Source organism: Bombus affinis, chromosome 8 (genome assembly GCF_024516045.1).
Source record: "Bombus affinis isolate iyBomAffi1 chromosome 8, iyBomAffi1.2, whole genome shotgun sequence".
Classification (NCBI taxonomy): domain Eukaryota; kingdom Metazoa; phylum Arthropoda; class Insecta; order Hymenoptera; family Apidae; genus Bombus; species Bombus affinis.
In genome coordinates, this window is record NC_066351.1 from 12,175,940 (window position 1) to 12,194,471 (window position 18,532).

Here is an 18,532-nt window from a genome sequence, read left to right on the forward strand (position 1 = left end):
AAGCGATTTTTAACGCGCTGCGATTATGCATTGTCCGTTCTACGCTTTTATTACGAAATCAATGCGATCGGAAAACAAACGATTGCTATCTGCGATTAATTAACAAAATTATGTTTGTTCGCTCTACGTGCTCGTCGATCTGTTGACGCAAACCCGCGACTACACCCCCCGCTCTGACATATTTAAATATGGAACGGCAGATTCGTATTTATCCCGAGCTCGTGTACAGGGGACGAGGAAGTGGAAAAATATACGTACGCACGTGCATATACGGGGGTGGAGCAAAACGTCATTTTCACGATACATTCGTCGGTTGATTGCAGTTACACTGGTTTCATACGCGCCGCTACGTTTTGTGTTCCATGATCCGCGCACCACTTGTGACCCCCGAATATTCCGTGCAATCGACGCGAAATATTTCACTCTTGCGCGAGAACGCTAACCGCGAAATGTTCGTCAAATGACAATCGTTTGGAAGATAAAAAAAAAGAAAAGAGGGAAACGAAAGTCAATTATCGACGGTTCCTTGCCAGTAACCGGACTCGTGCACTCGTAAACTTTCGTGTTCATTAAAACGGCGTGTAGGTGGAAAGTAGAGCAGCGAGAACGCGATAGAGGACAAAGACGATGGAAGAACATTGAGAAAAGTAGGGTAGAAGGAGTTGCTTAACGTGTGTCGCAGGTGGTGAAACCGGCCATCACGGAGAAGTTTGTCGTGGCAACGACCGAAGGGAGCCCAGCGAAATTAGAGATCAGACTGTGTTCCGACCCGAAGCCCCGGCTCGTGGCTTGGGAATGGGGCAGCACCAGACTCCACGCCGGTTAGACTGCTTCCTAGCTCTACCACCAAAAGTATTCGAGTCTTTGGTTTGCTCTTTCAGTTTTTTTTTTTTTTTTTACGTACGTCTCTTCTCACTAATTGGCACTCCTTATTACTGAAAAGTGGTATACTCGCGATTAATTAATTCGAGCATCCCTTTAGCCGCAAGCTCCTCTTTAATTACCCGCCTTTTTCTCGCGTCCTCCTCAACGAGCCGAACCTCCAACTTCCACGACAAGCCTTCGATCCTTCACCAGATTCCCCACGTTCGATCGTCTCTCCATTCTCGAGATCACCCTATGCTTCGACCCTTTCCACGCGTTAGTTCACACTTCTTATCGGCCGTTGTTTAAGTAGAACGAGTTTGCATTTTCGTATTTTCCGTTCGTTTTTTCTTTCTCTTTTCGTTTCTTCCCTTTTCGTTGTTTCCCATACAATTCATCTCGTTTCAGCGGCCCATGATCTTACGTTGATCGAACTTTTACGATTATAACGATAACGCTATCGGATCTAATTACCCGGCAAATGTTTGCAGGTGAAGTTCTGGAATCACGATATCGGGCGCTGGATCTAGAACCGTTAGCGGTCGAGGATTGTTATATTGCCGTCTTAGAACTGACTAGCACGGTGAAGGAGGATCAGAGACTGTACCACGTAATCGTGGAGAACGATCGTGGAAGCGATCGCCGAGCCCTGATGTTGAAAGTCGACGAACCAGGACAGGTAATTATAAGGATATCTATTCGACGTGAAAGAAGAAACCGACTAGCCGACGCGTTTCGAGCGAACGTTCTCGCCTGTATTTATCTCTCAACTTGCGAGAACAGATGGCCTAATTAAATAATTGAACAGAGTCTGTTGGTATTTAAATTAAAATAGCCGGGAACATATATATTCTGTACACGCGTGCTCGCTAGAACGCGCGCTCGAAACAATGTTTTCTGGGTTCCAGAAAAAAGCTCTTTTTTTCCTGCCGCGTATTTGTTACAGATTCCACTCGTTATCGGCGCTGTCGCTGGGTTTACGGTGCTCTCGGTGCTGGTAATGGGATTCGTTTGTTTCCTACGCTCGGATAGATGCTGCGTGGCCAGAAATACGGTGCCTGCGCTGCAGCAAGTGCATTGGTAAGCACACGATATTGCGTCCCCTGGTGATTTGCACGAATAAACGTCGAAGCAATTTACATGGAAAACCTAGAGAACTCTTTTCAAGGAGACACATCCTCGCGGAGCACGCGCGCGTTAATGAATTATTCGACGCGCTATTTCCCTCGGTTGGCTTAATTGCTGGCGTCGCGAACCGACGTTAATTCGTCTCTGAGCGATTTTACGCGATCTTACACGATCCAACGCGATATGCTTATCAACCGATCGAATCGAGGGGTTACGCGAAAGCGAGAAAGCTGGGAAGCTAAAGCAGCGACGGTGGAGAGCGAAGCAGACAGTGGTGGCCTGTTTCAGCACGAAGGCTTCGAACACGATGATAGAGGATCCTCGCTTAGCCGTGGACACGATGGAACGCAACAGCCAGCAGTACGCGTCCGAGAAACGACCGAACCACGTTTTGAAACCTGTTCCGTCGCAACAGTATCAGCAAGAGTGTTATCAACACGATCCACCGCACCAACAGCAACATTATCAGAGGCATCATCATCATCACCACGGACAGCCTCACGGACCACAGTATACGCTTCAGGTCAGATAAGTTGATAGACAGAGAGACAAGAAACAAAAACTATTCTCACAGAGTAGAGTGACGATGTCGCTGAGCGACATCCCGCAAAACGTTGTTTTATTCCCTTTTCCCTTAGACCTGACTGTCTCTCTCTCCCTTCGTATAGCTGAACGAATGCACGAACGGTACACAATACGCACAGCACAACTTCCCTAGACACTGTGCTTTTCTTGCTCATTTTTCGAGCGAATCTCTGCTAACGGAAACGTACACGACGCAACACCATCCCCCGGGCAGCTCATTTTAATTTTCCATTCCCAGCAGCACCTAGTCAAGTTTTTCCATCGATCTTGCCGCTCTTGATTTTTCCTGGAATCTTCCCACGTTTCCTTTCTCTCTCTTTTTTTGTTTTATTTATCTATTTAAATCGCCAACTCGGGGAAAAAATAAGCAACGGAACGAAATTCCCTTTGGATTTTTATCCGATGAGCGTTGCGTTCGGTCCATTGCAGCCGTGCAAAGGTACACGTTAAAAGTGAAATTTTTTTGCTCCCGCGAAAACTCGAGAAACGAGAGTGAGCTAACGTACGCGAAAAACAACGCGTAGAAGCATTCGGTCCGTGGCTGCATTCAAGTTGCCTCGGTTTTCAACATTACCGTATCATCTCGTTCGATGCAGGATACCAAGCACGATCCCTTCTCTTCTTTTTTCTTTTTTTTTTTTCTTTTCTTTTTTTTGTCAGGAGTTTAAAGCTTCGAGAAAGATCAAAGATCTTTCAGCGTTTTATCGTTGGTTGTAACACAAGAGTTTCATATTCGAGAGTTTAGCATCCGTTACACCTTTCAGATATTTACGCATGACTTGAAGGCCCGCAAGACGTACAATTTCGTCTGGCACGAGAGAATCCATCGGTCTAACGGCTAACCAAGAAATTTTTACATCGTTGTATGTCTTGGTCTTGACTGAGCATTTTGCAGTCTTCGTCTCGTCCTTTCTCGTGTTCGCATTTACCTTAGAACGATCTCACGATAGTCGAAAGCATCGCGCTAAAATGATATATCGAGAGTATTTACGGCGAGAGTATTACAAATACACATGCTCGACTCTCGCGTCCCATAACGCCAACGAATAAAAGTAGCTGGTATCAGATCGCGATGATTTCATTTCAACTATTTTTACGATATCGTCGATCGCGTTGTGTTTTCTCGTTAGATACCATTCTATCGGGAGTTCGCTCGTTCAAATTCCGTCGACGTATGAACGAAAAAGGAACGATCTCAAAGGATACGCATGCATCCGCTATGCACGAGACATGGTGTAACGCTTTACAAAAATGATACATATATTATACAATTACCGACCATCGTCGTGTAAACTTGTATATACACATACACGTCGAAAGTATGTCATATTTTCCGTCTCGTATCGCAATAACGCCACGTTGACAATATAGACCTGCACAAGTATTGACCACTAGCCGCTGTCCCTACCCCGATCGAGATAGTCGTTTGAGTGATTTATGCGGCCAGTAGGGTACATTACGCATGCATTTGGTTGCATCTAGACATCGCGGTATCCCTCTGCCAATTACCGCAACGTCCTTGTAGGTCGTAGGTAACGTCATTTAGATACGTGTACGCAAGTAGCGGTTGCAGCCACTTTTGCTTTAACGCGACTGCCACTTTCTCAAATCAGTCCGACTACTAGAAGATCCTTTCCTTGTTAATTAACGGTGAACAATCGAAAGAATAATCGGTTCACGAACGTTTTCTATACGATTCGTGCTACGGAGGTCAGACCGTGTCTTGGAAGTAACGGCAAGTAGAAACGAATGTTGCAGGTCGGCCGCAAAAAGGAAACGAATCCTAATTTAACTTTTCTCTCGAGCCATTTCGATGATATAATCTGACCCACTTCCGCGGGGCATCGCGTGGAAAACATACAGCTGGTAAATTAAGTATTAGAATTTTGAATGTTGTCTCTGTATTACTCGACAGAAATCAGAAATTGGTCGCGCGTTATAAGAGAAGCGACTGTTGTACCGTGAAGAACGAGATTGGGTTAGGAGTTTGATTTGGTCCATCCGGCTTGCATCTTTCCTATTGCTTTCGTTTCGTTCTTGCATCCAAACAGCACTATTTCCAGGACGAGCGCGCGTTTGTCGGCGTTGTCGTTTCTAAACGAAAGACTGACTCTTATTTTAAAAAACAGTATATATACGTATACCATCGGCTGAATCATTGCCTGTTCACTGTATATCGAGGTATCAAGGAGACTTCGAAAATTTATATATATATATATAGATGGTTGTGAAGATAATTACTTACGATAAATCTCATTACCGACAGATTTATTGTTATTATAATAACCGGACGGCGAGCATCCGCCAATGTAATTAAAAGCCACGGATAATCGCATGTTCGATTACCGATCTATTCGTTTAAATAATCCAACTTCGAATAAGCGTATCAGCGATTACTGAGAATTACCCCTTCGAACGATTGGGATAGGTTACAGTAATGCTAATTACTAATCGAAGTTTACGATTATTCAGAACAATTCCGCGGCTCGATAACGTTATGTTCCGTCTTGTACACACGCTTAACTGGTTTCTCCGAAAATCGATAGACAAGAGAGCATGTTGCTATTTTACTTAAACCGATCCGTGAAAAGGCGCAACGTGGGCGCTATCTCTACCAAACGAACGTTATTTACGATGTAATTTAATCGTTCGAAGGGATTTCCCCTTGATTTGCGTTCGACGACGATTATTACCGAGCATGTTACGACCTCGCAAATTCCGCGTGCATGCTGACATTTCTGTGTACATATCTTTTACTTACCTTCGTTGAGACGACGTTTCTTCTCCCTCCCTCTCTCTCTCTCTCTCTTGCTCTCCCTCTCCTCGTCACATTCGCGCTTCGTCTGATCGCAACACGTCATTGTCATCGTTAGCACAGGATCATTGTAACCATTAATTAGCCTCGCTGCTTGCGTTTCGAGACTGTCATCGCCGTCGGTGAACTTCGTCCATGCCTGTAACCAAGCAATCTACGTGAGACGACGCTGTATGACGCCTGTGTAGAAGCAGCTCGAACGAGCTTCGAGTACTCTCTTTCGTGTATCATGTTGTCATTAAAAAATAATCATACAGATGCGTGTGCTTGTCCGTTTGTTATCAGACCCCGTAATATCCCTTTTACCATCGCGGAAACGATCGCGAGCATGCCACGCAAGTACATACCTATACAAATTATCGATATCAACCTGTTTGAAACCGTGTACAGTATGTGCACGTTTGCGTAACATCGAGCACTGTTTGCTTCACTTTCCCAGTATATCCCGTTTGATATAAGAATCCAAACGAACCCAGGACCGTTTTATAGGACGAGAAATCACGATATTTTTTTTTTTTTTTTTCTTTTTTTGTCCTATCCAACCTGAAAGAACAAATATTTTGATCGAACGAAAATTCCAACGTTTTATGAAATTTCGATTACCAAACTAGTTTAAATATTTATTCATAACGTTTATCAGGACGTTATTTACATCGATGTCGATAATATTAACATGCACGCGAATATTTATTCCGTATTTGCGGATATTCGAAAGTCATTAGACACGTTGAAAATTATGTCGCAGCTGGTAACAAAGCGATGCGTTTTGAAAAATTTCATTGAAACAATGCAATTAATGCCTACTTTATTCGATGACAATTTCCAATTGGTAATTGCTCCGTCCAATTGTCACGATATTTTCCTCGTCAGTAGCGTATTTACATAATAAAACGCATCATTTTGGCAGCATTGCCGTGTCAATACCGGCGCATCGTAATGAACGGCATCAATAAATATCTAATAATAACGTGGAGAACAATGAGCCGATCATAACCCGAAGAATAAAACGGCCCTGTTTCTTTCTACGTACATATCAGAATATTTGCACAAACCGCACCTACATATATTCTATAGTTTATTATTTCCGATTGCTAAGTAATCACCCGTAGCATATACTATCCATAGAGTTTTATTACCCAGGCGCTTACGGTTACGCGCGTATTTACCTTGAATGCGATCAAATTCGCGATCTCTTAACCCATTAAATGTCAATGGCAGATCCAGTAGCCTTTCTTGCAGGAGGAGCGAAATCCGCACAAGATTTAAAATATGCTTCATTTATATTTCGTAGGTAATTTATGTTTTAATATCTCTATCTGATATCCTAGATCGAATAATTAAATTTACATTAATTATATGCCTAACAAATTTTTCAGAATGTGATGATAGTGATATATTTATATTTCATTGTTTTTGAAGGTTAATCACCCTATCGCCCCTCCTCTTGATCCGCCGCTGTTAAAAGTCAACGTTGTGCGAACGCAACATTTCACTCGCAATTTTTCCTCTCATTTTGCTTTCTATCGTTGTGGTTGTGAAAGGAAATTCCATTTGCTTGATATTCTTCTCTTCATCGCAGACCCTACAATATAATGAAATTTTGTAAACATTGAAGTAGATATTTACACCGCTATATATTACCTATCTTTCTCTATGGACTTCTGTAATATATCTATTACTTTAATACACTTTTTGTATATTAAGAAAGGAATATATAAGTTCAGTTCTTTTCGATAATGTTGCGTTTTCGCAACTTTTGTGCATTACCTCGCCGCTTGGTCCTTAATGGGTTAAGATCCTTAAGATGAAAATTGTGCAGGGGGAGCAGCTGTTTCTCAAACCAGATCGTTTAGCAACTCTGAAGCCCCATTGCAAGATCGAGAAGCCGCCGCAGTACACGACGTTCAAGCCGAGCTCGAACAACTGAAGAGTTTACTATTTCTATTTTCTATTGATGTACACATTGATCGCACAAACATACACGCGTCCTATGGGGAACCGGAGACAAACAGGAGAAACGAGAAGAAGATAAAGATGGAGATGGCAGAAGAATCGATAGGACGAGACTGAAAAGTGGCACGCAATCAAAAACAGACAAGATTTACGAATAATCCGCTCTCTACCTCTACCTCTCTTTTCTTTCCTGTCCCTATTTCGTTTGTATGATTCGACAGAAAAAATATTCGACGTAAAGTGAGATGTTTTGCATCGTCGGTCGATACTTCCAGTCAACGAACTTTTGTTTTGATTTCTCTTTCTTTCTTTCTTCTTTTTTCGCGACAGATTTCCCTTTCCTGTACAGATTCGACGAAGAGTACGCTCGAACGAACGAGAACACTGAATACGTGCCATTCGGTCGGTATTGTTGGCGTCGATAAAATTCGAGACTACTGAAGACACCGATAGGATTGTGACTTTTACCGTTAATCGATAGATTGCATAATGAAAAATCATTTTCGCGCAACTAATACTGCCAATATGTTCTAACAAAGACGATCTCTGCGATTTCAGTACCAATCAAAATGAAAACTATATCAAAAGGTATTTATAATGCTTGCGATAATATTGTTAATAAAGCGGTGATTTTTAACAATTACTGGTTTTATTAATATTATGCGAACGTCGAGTCTAACTTACGCTCATGTCTGCGAGTTATCGAACGTTCGAAAAATCACGCAACGTAACGATTCGTTTGAAAACGTTTCTCTTTCCTTCGCATGACTGTTGCCAGTATTATCAAAAGACTTTCAATAAAGGAATTGTGCAAACATCATTTGTCTTTGTTAATTGTAAGCACTGACTAATGATACCTGATTGTTCGATTTTAAGGCGTCTTGACGTACTGGATTAGCGATGTTACTTCTATGAAGACTGTATAATATAAGTAAAAAAGAAAGTGTTAAATGTATCATTGTTATTAAGCAAACGTAAGTAAAGTTTATCTGGTGTAATGATGGTTAAGTTATCCTAGAAAAAATATGCTTTGTTTAGTAACTTACGTAATTAAATATGTTTTTGGCGAAGCAATTCGTATTTAGTTTTACCTCAATTTCATAGTATACGAAAATAACGCAATTTGTATTTTAAGAGATGCGAACGATTTCAAATGATTACAATTGCGTATACAAGCTCGTACAACGGAAAACTCGTGGTAAATTTCGAAAGTAGCTAGTTGGAATGTTCTATCGCAAGAGGGCAGACAATGGCTCGGGCCATATGAACGTGCAACTTTCTTTTCACATGTTTACGTGATCCAATGCTGCGATAAACCTCGTGCTACCCTGTGGAAGTGTGAAATACAGGTTAGCGTGTATACCACGGCATATACTTTAAACACTGATTAAAATCTAACATAACAGTTTCAAAATTTTGGTTGAAATCACAATACGTCAATAATATATTTATAATCATGGCGGTACGTGTACAATTTGAAAATAACAACGAAGTTGGAGTGTTTTCCAAGTTAACAAATTCTTATTGTCTGGTAGCAATCGGTGGTTCCGAGAATTTTTACAGGTATCAATAAGAATGAGTCATTATCACTTTATCTTCAACTATACTTAAACTTATGTTGTGCAATACAATAACTTTTTCCAGCAACTTAACAATTTCATAACCTTGCATTGTCAACATGTGTTGACATAACACGTATTATGTTTCTATAATTCATAAAACAAATATTATTGGTAATTACAGTGTATTTGAGGCAGAATTAGCTGAAACCATACCTGTAATTCACGCATCAGTTGCAGGATGTCGTATAATTGGTCGATTATGCGTAGGTAAGCACGATATGAGAGTTCTAACCTCTAAAGTTTAAAAGTAACCGTGTTTGGATAGAAGTTTTAAGCATGAAAAATAAATTTGAACAGGAAACAAAAATGGGTTATTGGTGCCAAACACAACAACAGATACAGAACTACAACATATACGAAATTCCCTACCAGATAATGTTAAAGTACAAAGAGTTGAAGAAAGGCTATCTGCTCTGGGTAATGTTATTGCCTGCAATGATCATGTTGCTTTAGTACATCCTGATCTTGATAGGGCAAGTATTATACTAAGGAATAATCTTAATTTCTTTTCTTTCGGAATACTTATCATTGATATTATTTCATAGGAAACAGAAGAAATTTTAACTGACACATTGAATGTAGAAGTATTTAGGCAAACTGTGGCAAGTAATGTTCTTGTAGGCTCGTATTCTGTATTATCGAATCAAGGTGGTTTAGTACATCCAAAAACATCCATACAAGATCAAGATGAATTATCATCTTTGTTACAAGTACCACTTGCGGTAAGATAATTTCATATATTTAAAAAGTAAGACATAAAAGACAAAGAAGTTAAATGTTTAATTACCAAAGTAAAATACTATGTACAGGCAGGCACAGTAAATAGGGGTAGTGATGTTATAGCTGGAGGAATGGTTGTAAATGATTGGGTTGCCTTTTGTGGTATGGATACAACTTCCACAGAACTTTCAGTTATTGAAAGCGTTTTTAAACTTAATGAAGCTGTTCCAACTGCTATTACATCAACTATGCGTGCGTCACTTATAGAAAGGTAATGTATATTAGGTTTTAATGATAACGTTAACCAGATATGATAATATTAACTAATATCTTCTACTTGTTTCAGTATGTCTTAATTAAAACAAAATGTATAAATAATGTTTAACAGTAGACTATGTCAATACTGCGCAAAACAATAAGCATTATGCATTCAACAATACAGTTGCAGTAAACCCACTTTCTGTATAATTCCAACACAAAGTAATTTATAATTGTAGTAAAATTCTGTATTAATATTTACACTACATGTATTATTAAGTTCTTTCATGGACCATCCAAACAACTTTTACCGAGTAAAATGTAGTCTATTGAATGAAATGTATCTAAAAAGATATCTCAAAATAAAAAATAAATAATACTAAATCACCAAATTAGATAGAAAGGAAGTAATACTTACCTTTATTATATTTAATTAAAAAGATGAATTCCTGATATTATGTGTAATAAATTATTTTCCCACTAAACTTCTTTAACTTTGTTAATATTTTTTATATTGAATTGATGTATGAATTGATAAATATAACTGCATATAAAACGGAAATATTCTATTGAAATATATTTTAATCCTTAATATTCTCTTTGAATACAAACATCTGCGTTAAAAATGTAAATTATTTCGATTATGACCCCAGCTGTCTTACTTAGTAAATGAGCCATTGTCAATAACATTGTGCGGACCAGCCTGCTAATTAAATCTATTACAAATAAAAAGGGGCAGCCTGGATGTTAATAATTTTGATCAACAAGACTAGAGTAATGGTAATTGTTCGGTATGTAACAATTCGGAAGCAGCTGCAGAGTCTGCACACATAACTAATGTAATACCTGCTTGATAAGATGCAGGAATACGAATATGAGTTACACTAGTAGTTCGATTCTTAAGTTGGCGCCTCTGGGTATCGCGTATCATATTTACAACTTGACCTAGTAATAAATGACAAAAGAATAGTGTTCATTGTTTACAATATTGGTTTACAATTAATATAAATATGAAACATACCAAAAACATTGAGCTTTCGCCACTTTTGATCCATAACAGCAAGTGGTGTTAAATCCGTATTGGGATTCCAATGAGCCAAAACATCATCTCTTCGTACTAGTAAAATGCTAGGACTTACGAGTTGATGCCAGACATACTAAAATTGATAAAAATTTACATGTATTATTTAAATAAATAACCTATTTCGTTTATAATTTTACCTGTTCAGGTAAGCATTCTAATGGATTAGTTAAATAAATTCCTGCTTGTCCTACACCAAATATCATTTGATGATGCCATGCATCCGGAATATCATATCCTCCTCCACAATGTTGCAAATTTAGCGTTGCTATCGGTACAGCACCTAAAATAAACTAGGATGTTTATATTTTTGCCACGCATATTTTATCGATTACGTACCTTTTGATATCCAATAGTGTAACCAATGGGATAATGAAACTTTTCTTTCCGGATAAAATGCAAAAAACTTTGTTATAACTGACCCATTTGTACATAAAGCTATACCACGAGCCAAATCTCCGTGTGTCGATCCAGCTATTGATCGACTGTATAAATATCGCGGTAGTGGCGTACCCAGTTCTCTTTGCCTAGTATTGACACCTTTTATTAATGTTTCTAATGAAAATGGTACATTTAAAGCCAACTACAAAAATCATTATTTAATTAATTAATTAAATCACTGTAAAAATATTGAAATGGCACAAATATTTGATAATAAACATACTAAAGCGTTTATCGCAGCAGTAGCACCACATGCAGAAGTTGCTATTTGAGTTACTTGTTTCACAGTAGCTTCTTGTTCGCTCCATAGCATAACCTTTTCAACTATTATAAGGCCATCTAATCGTTCATTAGATAATTCGTTTTCCTAAATGTATATAAATAAACACTTGCATAAATTATTACAGTTGCATGTAATACATAAAAATATATCAAATTATAATAAGCTCTATTAACTAGATTTGAGTCACCACTCTGATTAAATGCAGCTTGCTTATTGAGCATCAATTTCTTTGCCATCATACGATGATAAAGAGTTGAACTGAGATTCACTCTCCGAGAGCTTAAATTCGAATTTTCTGGAACGGAAGCTGATGAAGATTCAACCCACAATTCAGCATCTGAATCTCTATTGTCACCTGGTGAAATAAGGTCTCCGCTTGTACTATGATATCCATATGATTCTTGAAGAGGACACTTTCTCTTACGATGTATTTTAGTAGTTTCCCATTTTCCTATAGATTAACAATTTAACACAATGATTTAAACAAACTGTATCTTCTCAAAGTATATTAATATAACAAAAGTAAAGTACCTGCTCCACTACTACTAGTACTTGGCATCCATGGTGAAGGATAATTTGGCTGTATGCTTGGTTCAGGAACAGATGGATTACTGCTGGAACATTGCTGAAGCTCTGCATTATTCACATTTTGTACACTTTGCTTTGGGTTTTGAGATGTTGATGTAATTCCTTGTTTAGCCACAACTTTACCACTACTTAAATCATTTAATACTGGATCTGGATCTACATTATCTAACGCTATATTTTGTATATCTTCATTTATAGAGGCCATATCACTGTCTCCTGTATCCTATATTAAGAATGTTAAAGTAACTAGTGAGAGAGAATTATGATTTTCTCATCACAATTCAATACCTGTTCACAAGAAGGCCCAGGATCAAAATCCATTTCCAAAAAGTCCATCTCTGGACTTGATCTACCACTATGACATTGTTCATCTTCCTCGCGTTCTTCCACTTGTCCTTGATTTATCTCCTCCTTTTGAATTAAATAAACTACATCATCATTTCCTTTGTATATGTAAATACAATAATCTTCCCCATCCGACATATCACCTTCATTTCCAGAACTTGAATCCTTCCTCTCATTTTGTTCTCTTTGTGTATTCTAGTTAACAAACATGTGAATTTATAACATATTATATTATAGCACAACAATAAAACTCACTTTTTGTAATCCACTTGGTCCTGGCACTTCCCTATTCCCATTAATGTTAGGTCTTAAAAAACAACATGTTCCTTGACTTGTTGAACCTATACTACCCCCTATATTATTTAATAGGCTGTTAGATCCATAGGACCTTGATGCCCAGACACTGCCCATTTCAGGACTAGAATCTGAACTACATGACACTTTTGATGGACACTTTTCAATTCCAGAGATATAATCTACATTATTTTTCATATCAATATCCTCGTTTGGTTTAGCTGTTGATATATTTGGCTGTATTGCAGATGAAACTGGTGCTGAATTATTTAAATATAAAGTAGCACTAGATGTAGCGCCAGTATTATAAGAACCTGGTATACAATGATTCACATGTGTGTTATTTTGACTGGAAGATAAATTTATGTGCATTGGAGGCTTAGGCAAGTTCAAAGCGCTCGTGCTCATTACAGTCTTATGCTTCAATTGACTTGTAACAGCAGTATTCATAGTTTGAGGTTTAATATTGTTGGTATTTAAAAACATGGAAGATACACTTGCATTCAATATATCTTGATTTGTATCTTGATCCATACTATTGGTAAAAGTACATGTATTACTTTGCATAGATCTTGTACCATTAGTAAATGCAATCGAAGCTTTTGAAGATAAATGATTCTTGGCACTATTGTCTCCTAATTTATTACTTAATTTTTCTTGATCTCCATTTAATTTACTTTCAAGTTGTATAACTTTAGATGATTTAGTCGACTGTTCAATTGATTGATTACCATTTTTTTTTAAACTTTCTTCTAATCTTGTTTCATTTTTCTTCTGACTGTTACTTGCACCTTCTTCAGAACTCATATTATTTTTAAGATGATAGCAGCAAATTATCTATTAAAAAATGGACTAAAATTACTTTGCTTGCTTACTTTAAATTATGAATAGAAATATTACTAATATAATATATATAAATATTACTAATTATAAATTATTTTTTCAGTTAATGTATAGTTGTAGAATTTTATTAAATAGAACTGTTATAACTGTCTTATAATACTGTACATCACAAAAATGTGTTAATGAATACTTTTTACCTCCGAATTATTTTCTATTAATATTACGATTATATAGAGTTTATAATTACTGTCTTTTCAAGCAAGTCTAAATTACAAAATGTTAATCGTGTCAGTCTTTGATGCACAAAATTGTCAACAAATAAAAGATTTGTTTGCTTCTACAGGTATGCTGTTCTGTCAAGTGAAAAGAATGAAAAGCCTCACTAATATTTTCTCTCGTATTAGTTCCGGAAGTCAGCTGATTAGTAGAAACAAATGTAGTTACACACAAGTTTATTATTTTTGCACGTTTCTTTACGAAAAAGCTTTCTATTCGTTTATAGCATTAGATAGTAATTCACATTGGTTTTATTGATACGAACACAAATGATTTTGAGAGAAAATTCTCTCTTGTCTTGTCTTCACATTAATAAAATAATCAAGTTTTCAATATTTACAGAATATTATCATACGCGCTACGAGTTACGATATGTTAGATGATTTGCCTGAAAAGAAATATTATATAGAGTCTCTTTTAAATCAGAATTCGTTAGAAATACGCAATACAAATAATCTACTCTTGGAGGTCAAGGAAAATATCAGCCAATCGTAAAGGTTCATATGTCTATTTGTACATTTAATAGTAAATAAAATTGTTCTAATAATAAAAAATAATTAATGTAATTTATATATAAGTACTTAAATGTTATAACAAAACAATGTCCAAATTGATAATAGTTCCTATGCAAAAATTTGTTACAAACTGACACGCTTTTCACATTTAAGATATATTTACGAAATATTATCTAGGAATTTAGATAATGTCAAAGGAACGAATGTGTGCAAAAAGTCCAAGATCATTAGTTTTTAAATCACAATGCTTTGTTTTGATTAAGAGCAAATTCAATCATTTTTTATCTATAACTAATTCTAAGATTGGTTTTTAATTATCAGGAGGAGTAAAATTTTATTCAGATTTCGAACGGGCTACTAGAATGAACAGAATTATGATTTTCTATACATAAATAAGTAAAAAATTATCGTATTTCTGTATACGTGGAGCATTGGTTTGATTAATTAAATAGTATTCATAATGAATGTTGTTCGTATTAATTCGAAAAATGTGATTTTTATTCTTCTGGCAATTTTCTCGACTACTGCCAAGCAGGCTCATATGGGTTATGATCATGGTAATTATAGTTCGTTTAAGTGTTTGTACAAATTATTTTTGAAGATACTTACAACTAACAATTTTGATCACAGAGAGTGCAATCAAATATGCACAAAAAGAAGCTAATGTAAACTCAACACCAGCTTACACTAATACAAAGGTAATATAAAATTTACTACTGCTGTTTTAATAACAAGAAATTGTCTAAATAATTATAATGTTGATAGGAAGAAATTTTAAGATTATGTCCAAATGGCATTGCTTGTTCAGAATTAAGTGGAGATTGTTTAAAATGTGATTTAAATCCCAATTGCGTATATGGTGCTGTATATGTAGCTAATTGTTCTGTTTTAGAGAATATTGATTGTATTGTAAGTAACAAGTTAATATTTTTTATCTTACATTAGTATCTGACATGTATTTATACTGATTAACATATAAAACTTCAAGGGTGAACAATTCTTTCAAAAGAAGTATATATGTCGTTACTGCTATCAAACAGATCATTGGGAGCATGAATGTCAACATAAGAATTCATGTAGCTCTATAGCTTCTCCACGACAGTATTACAGGACAAATTGTACAGTAAAAGATGATATATTATGTCTTGGAAGGCGTAGGTTTATGAAAAATTTATTATGCAATTGGACTGTGGGATATCGTTGGTCTGTTGCTTTATTCTTGAGCATTACTTTAGGAGGTTTTGGTGCCGATCGGTACGTTATATTTAGTACATTAAATGTTGACTAGAAATGCTTCTTATTTTAAACATGTGTTGCAGATTTTATTTAGGTCATTGGCAAGAAGGAATTGGTAAATTGTTTAGTTTTGGAGGACTTGGAGTATGGACATTAATTGATGTGATGCTTATATCTATGAGATATTTAGGTCCAGCAGATGGATCATTATATGTTTAAATAGATGTAATAATAAGTATATTGTACATAGAAATAGTAAAATTCATAATTTTATAAGTTATAGATTTAAGTAATTGGACTTTATTGATTACTCAATCAGTATCTACAAAAAGTGGAATTTTTACCTATCACTTTCAAAAGAACTGAATTATTATGTGATATATATATGAAACATTAGATAGAAGCCTCTCATAAGCATAGAAAAAATTATGATATTGACTAATTTGTATAATCTTCTGGATAATTAATATAATTTCAAAATTATTAATGTACACTTTAACTTGTGCAATAAAACGGTATTTTATTGTATTGTTTTTAGTGTTTTATAATCGATATTACTTATTACATGTATAACTTCTAATTTCATTCATTTCGCAACCATAGAGGTGGGGGAAATCTTCAACAACCTCTAGCGGAATCATTTAAAAAATCCGGGCGAATGTAGTCAGTTCGAGGAACTAATACAGCTTTGGGTGTCTGTGAATCGCGAATGAGGAGAAGGCGAATATTTAACAATGTATGTACATAACAAAATAAATAAAAAGCTTTACTTTTTAAATATGTTATAAAGATTCTATCTTATAAATTTAATATAACATCGAATACTTTGGATTGTAACATAACCTCAATGTAAAATGTCTAAACACAGGAAGGACAAAAGTTTGTCGAAACTTGATAGCATGGCAGATGTCCGCGATATATTAGACATCGAGGTACCTACCACAAGTGAGCTCACGAAGGAATCAATTATAGGTAGTGACAAGAAAAATCGTAAAAAATATGAATACAAAGTGCCGAAGAGACCGGAGGGCATGCATCGTGAAGTCTTTGCATTGCTCTGTAAAGATAATACTGATGTACCTCCGCTATTTCCAACGGATACCGCAAAGGGATATAAACAAGTTAGGGCTAAACTTGGTATGAAAAAAGTGAGACCATGGAAGTGGACACCATTTACTAATCCCGCTAGGACAGATGGTGCTGTTTTTCACCATTGGAGACGAGTTGCAGATGCTGGAAAGGAATATCCTTTTGCTAAATTTAATAAAAAGGTTCCTATCCCAACATATACTAATGCAGAATATGTTCAACATTTGGTTACAAATGGTTGGACAAGAGCAGAAACCGATCACTTGTTTGATTTGTGTAGGAGGTTCGATCTAAGGTTTATCATAATCAAAGACAGGTGGGATTGTACAAAGTTCCCTGCAAGATCCGTAGAGGACTTAAAAGAAAGGCAAGTAAACATTGCATACTTTGTAATTTCTATTTATAGATTTGTATAATCGTTTAGGTATTATCAAGTGTGTGCAGCTTTAACAAGGGCAAAGTCTCACAATGACAAGGTTTATATGTTCGATGCTGAACATGAGAAACGCAGGAAAGAACAGTTAAAAAAATTGTTTGAAAGGACACCGGAACAAGTAGAAGAGGAACAAATGTTATTATCTGAGCTAAGAAAAATCGAACAAAGGAAGAAGGAAAGGGATAGAAAGACTCAAGATTTGCAAAAATTAATAACAGCTGCTGATCACCAAGCTGATCCAAGGAAGAATGAAAGAAAACCTGCAAAGAAGAGTGGAGCTTCTGCTCGAAGTAGACCAAACAAAGCTGATACCTCTCATGTAAATATTTTGTCAATGATTTTAACTGTGTTTATACACAAAGATTTATTATAAATGATTTTAAATTTTTAGACAGTAGAATCCGCTGGAATTAAATTCCCAGATTTTAAAAATAGCGGTGTTTCCCTTCGTTCTCAGCGAATAAAATTGCCAAGTAGTTTAGGTCAAAAGAAAATGAAGGGTATCGAACAAATGCTTAATGAACTTCGTATAGGTATCTTTAAATCCAATTTATTTATTGTTTCATTTTTTTCTTCATTTTTTATATTTTACTTTAATAATACGATTATATTTCAGAGTTAAATCCACCACCCACGGAGCAAATATGTCAACAATTTAACGAATTAAGGAGCGATATCGTTTTACACTATGAACTTCGAAGCGCGTTATCGACGTGCGATTACGAGTTGCAATCATTGAGGCACCAATACGAAGCTTTAGCACCAGGGAAGGTACATTATTTAAATAAGGAATCTCAATTGTTTCAAGAAATAACATTACATTAAATTTTCAGACATTAACGATACCACCTGCCTTGTTACCAAAAAGCGAGCCGGAAGTTAAAGCAGATATAATAGATGTGGTGGGTTCACCCAGTATGCCATCTGTTCCTCACTAATTTCTATAATAGCTTAGAACGATAAAAACTGTAAATAATTTCTTGTACGTTGAAATGCGATAGTTCAGATTATTTAGTACGCTTAATTGATGTTTCTCTCCTTGTATTATTTCTTTTTACTCTTTATTAGAAACGATTAAAAGTAATTTAAGAGAAATGGCAAAATTGAATTATCTTCCTTTTCCATAATGTCATCACCATAAAGTGTATCAAACGAAGAAT

General features: G+C 36.2%; 5 protein-coding genes across 9 annotated transcripts in view; 4 read left to right on the top strand and 1 right to left on the bottom strand.

The window, feature by feature from the left end:
* LOC126919305 (hemicentin-1-like) overlaps positions 1–8,165 on the top strand; it is a 102,091-nt gene extending 93,926 nt beyond the window's left edge. Inside the window, exons 9-13 of the mRNA XM_050728302.1 lie at positions 683–821; positions 1,356–1,543; positions 1,811–1,944; positions 2,281–2,515; positions 7,212–8,165. Of these exons, the coding sequence (XP_050584259.1) occupies positions 683–821; positions 1,356–1,543; positions 1,811–1,944; positions 2,281–2,515; positions 7,212–7,319 (804 nt within the window). The 3' untranslated portion in view covers positions 7,320–8,165. The remainder of the gene's footprint in view (positions 1–682; positions 822–1,355; positions 1,544–1,810; positions 1,945–2,280; positions 2,516–7,211) is intronic.
* A 467-nt stretch (positions 8,166–8,632) lies between these two features.
* On the top strand, positions 8,633–10,329 carry LOC126919311 (eukaryotic translation initiation factor 6). The gene is made up of 6 exons (XM_050728312.1): positions 8,633–8,908; positions 9,089–9,174; positions 9,265–9,440; positions 9,513–9,689; positions 9,777–9,958; positions 10,034–10,329. The coding sequence occupies exons 1-6, from the start codon at positions 8,802–8,804 to the stop codon at positions 10,041–10,043; spliced, it is 738 nt and encodes a 245-aa protein (XP_050584269.1). The 5' UTR covers positions 8,633–8,801; the 3' UTR covers positions 10,044–10,329.
* Positions 10,330–10,496: 167 nt separating this feature from the next.
* Positions 10,497–14,695, bottom strand: LOC126919302 (uncharacterized). 4 transcript variants are annotated; one of them, XM_050728299.1, is made up of 10 exons: positions 14,678–14,695; positions 12,939–13,814; positions 12,627–12,878; positions 12,282–12,561; positions 11,924–12,201; positions 11,691–11,834; positions 11,366–11,609; positions 11,167–11,309; positions 10,967–11,102; positions 10,497–10,890 (listed from the first exon to the last, which is right to left on the bottom strand). In XM_050728299.1, the coding sequence occupies exons 2-10, from the start codon at positions 13,782–13,784 to the stop codon at positions 10,715–10,717; spliced, it is 2,499 nt and encodes an 832-aa protein (XP_050584256.1). In that variant the 5' UTR covers positions 13,785–13,814; positions 14,678–14,695; the 3' UTR covers positions 10,497–10,714. The 4 variants fall into 4 exon arrangements, with proteins under 4 accessions (XP_050584256.1, XP_050584255.1, XP_050584254.1 ...); XM_050728298.1 differs by lacking the exon at positions 14,678–14,695 and adding an exon at positions 14,437–14,556; XM_050728297.1 differs by lacking the exon at positions 14,678–14,695 and adding an exon at positions 14,362–14,505.
* LOC126919313 (TM2 domain-containing protein almondex) lies at positions 14,447–16,582 on the top strand. 2 transcript variants are annotated; one of them, XM_050728314.1, is made up of 6 exons: positions 14,447–14,593; positions 14,933–15,168; positions 15,242–15,309; positions 15,377–15,520; positions 15,600–15,865; positions 15,931–16,375. In XM_050728314.1, the coding sequence occupies exons 2-6, from the start codon at positions 15,072–15,074 to the stop codon at positions 16,064–16,066; spliced, it is 711 nt and encodes a 236-aa protein (XP_050584271.1). In that variant the 5' UTR covers positions 14,447–14,593; positions 14,933–15,071; the 3' UTR covers positions 16,067–16,375. The 2 variants fall into 2 exon arrangements, with proteins under 2 accessions (XP_050584271.1, XP_050584270.1); XM_050728313.1 differs by lacking the exon at positions 14,447–14,593 and adding an exon at positions 16,451–16,582 and having other exon boundaries at positions 14,693–15,168; positions 15,931–16,072.
* Positions 16,451–18,467, top strand: LOC126919308 (DNA methyltransferase 1-associated protein 1). Its single transcript, XM_050728307.1, has 6 exons — positions 16,451–16,583; positions 16,716–17,303; positions 17,361–17,691; positions 17,764–17,905; positions 17,989–18,143; positions 18,206–18,467. Coding segments are annotated over exons 1-6 (1,323 nt in total). The 5' UTR covers positions 16,451–16,581; the 3' UTR covers positions 18,311–18,467.
* The last annotated feature ends 65 nt before the right edge of the window (positions 18,468–18,532 follow it).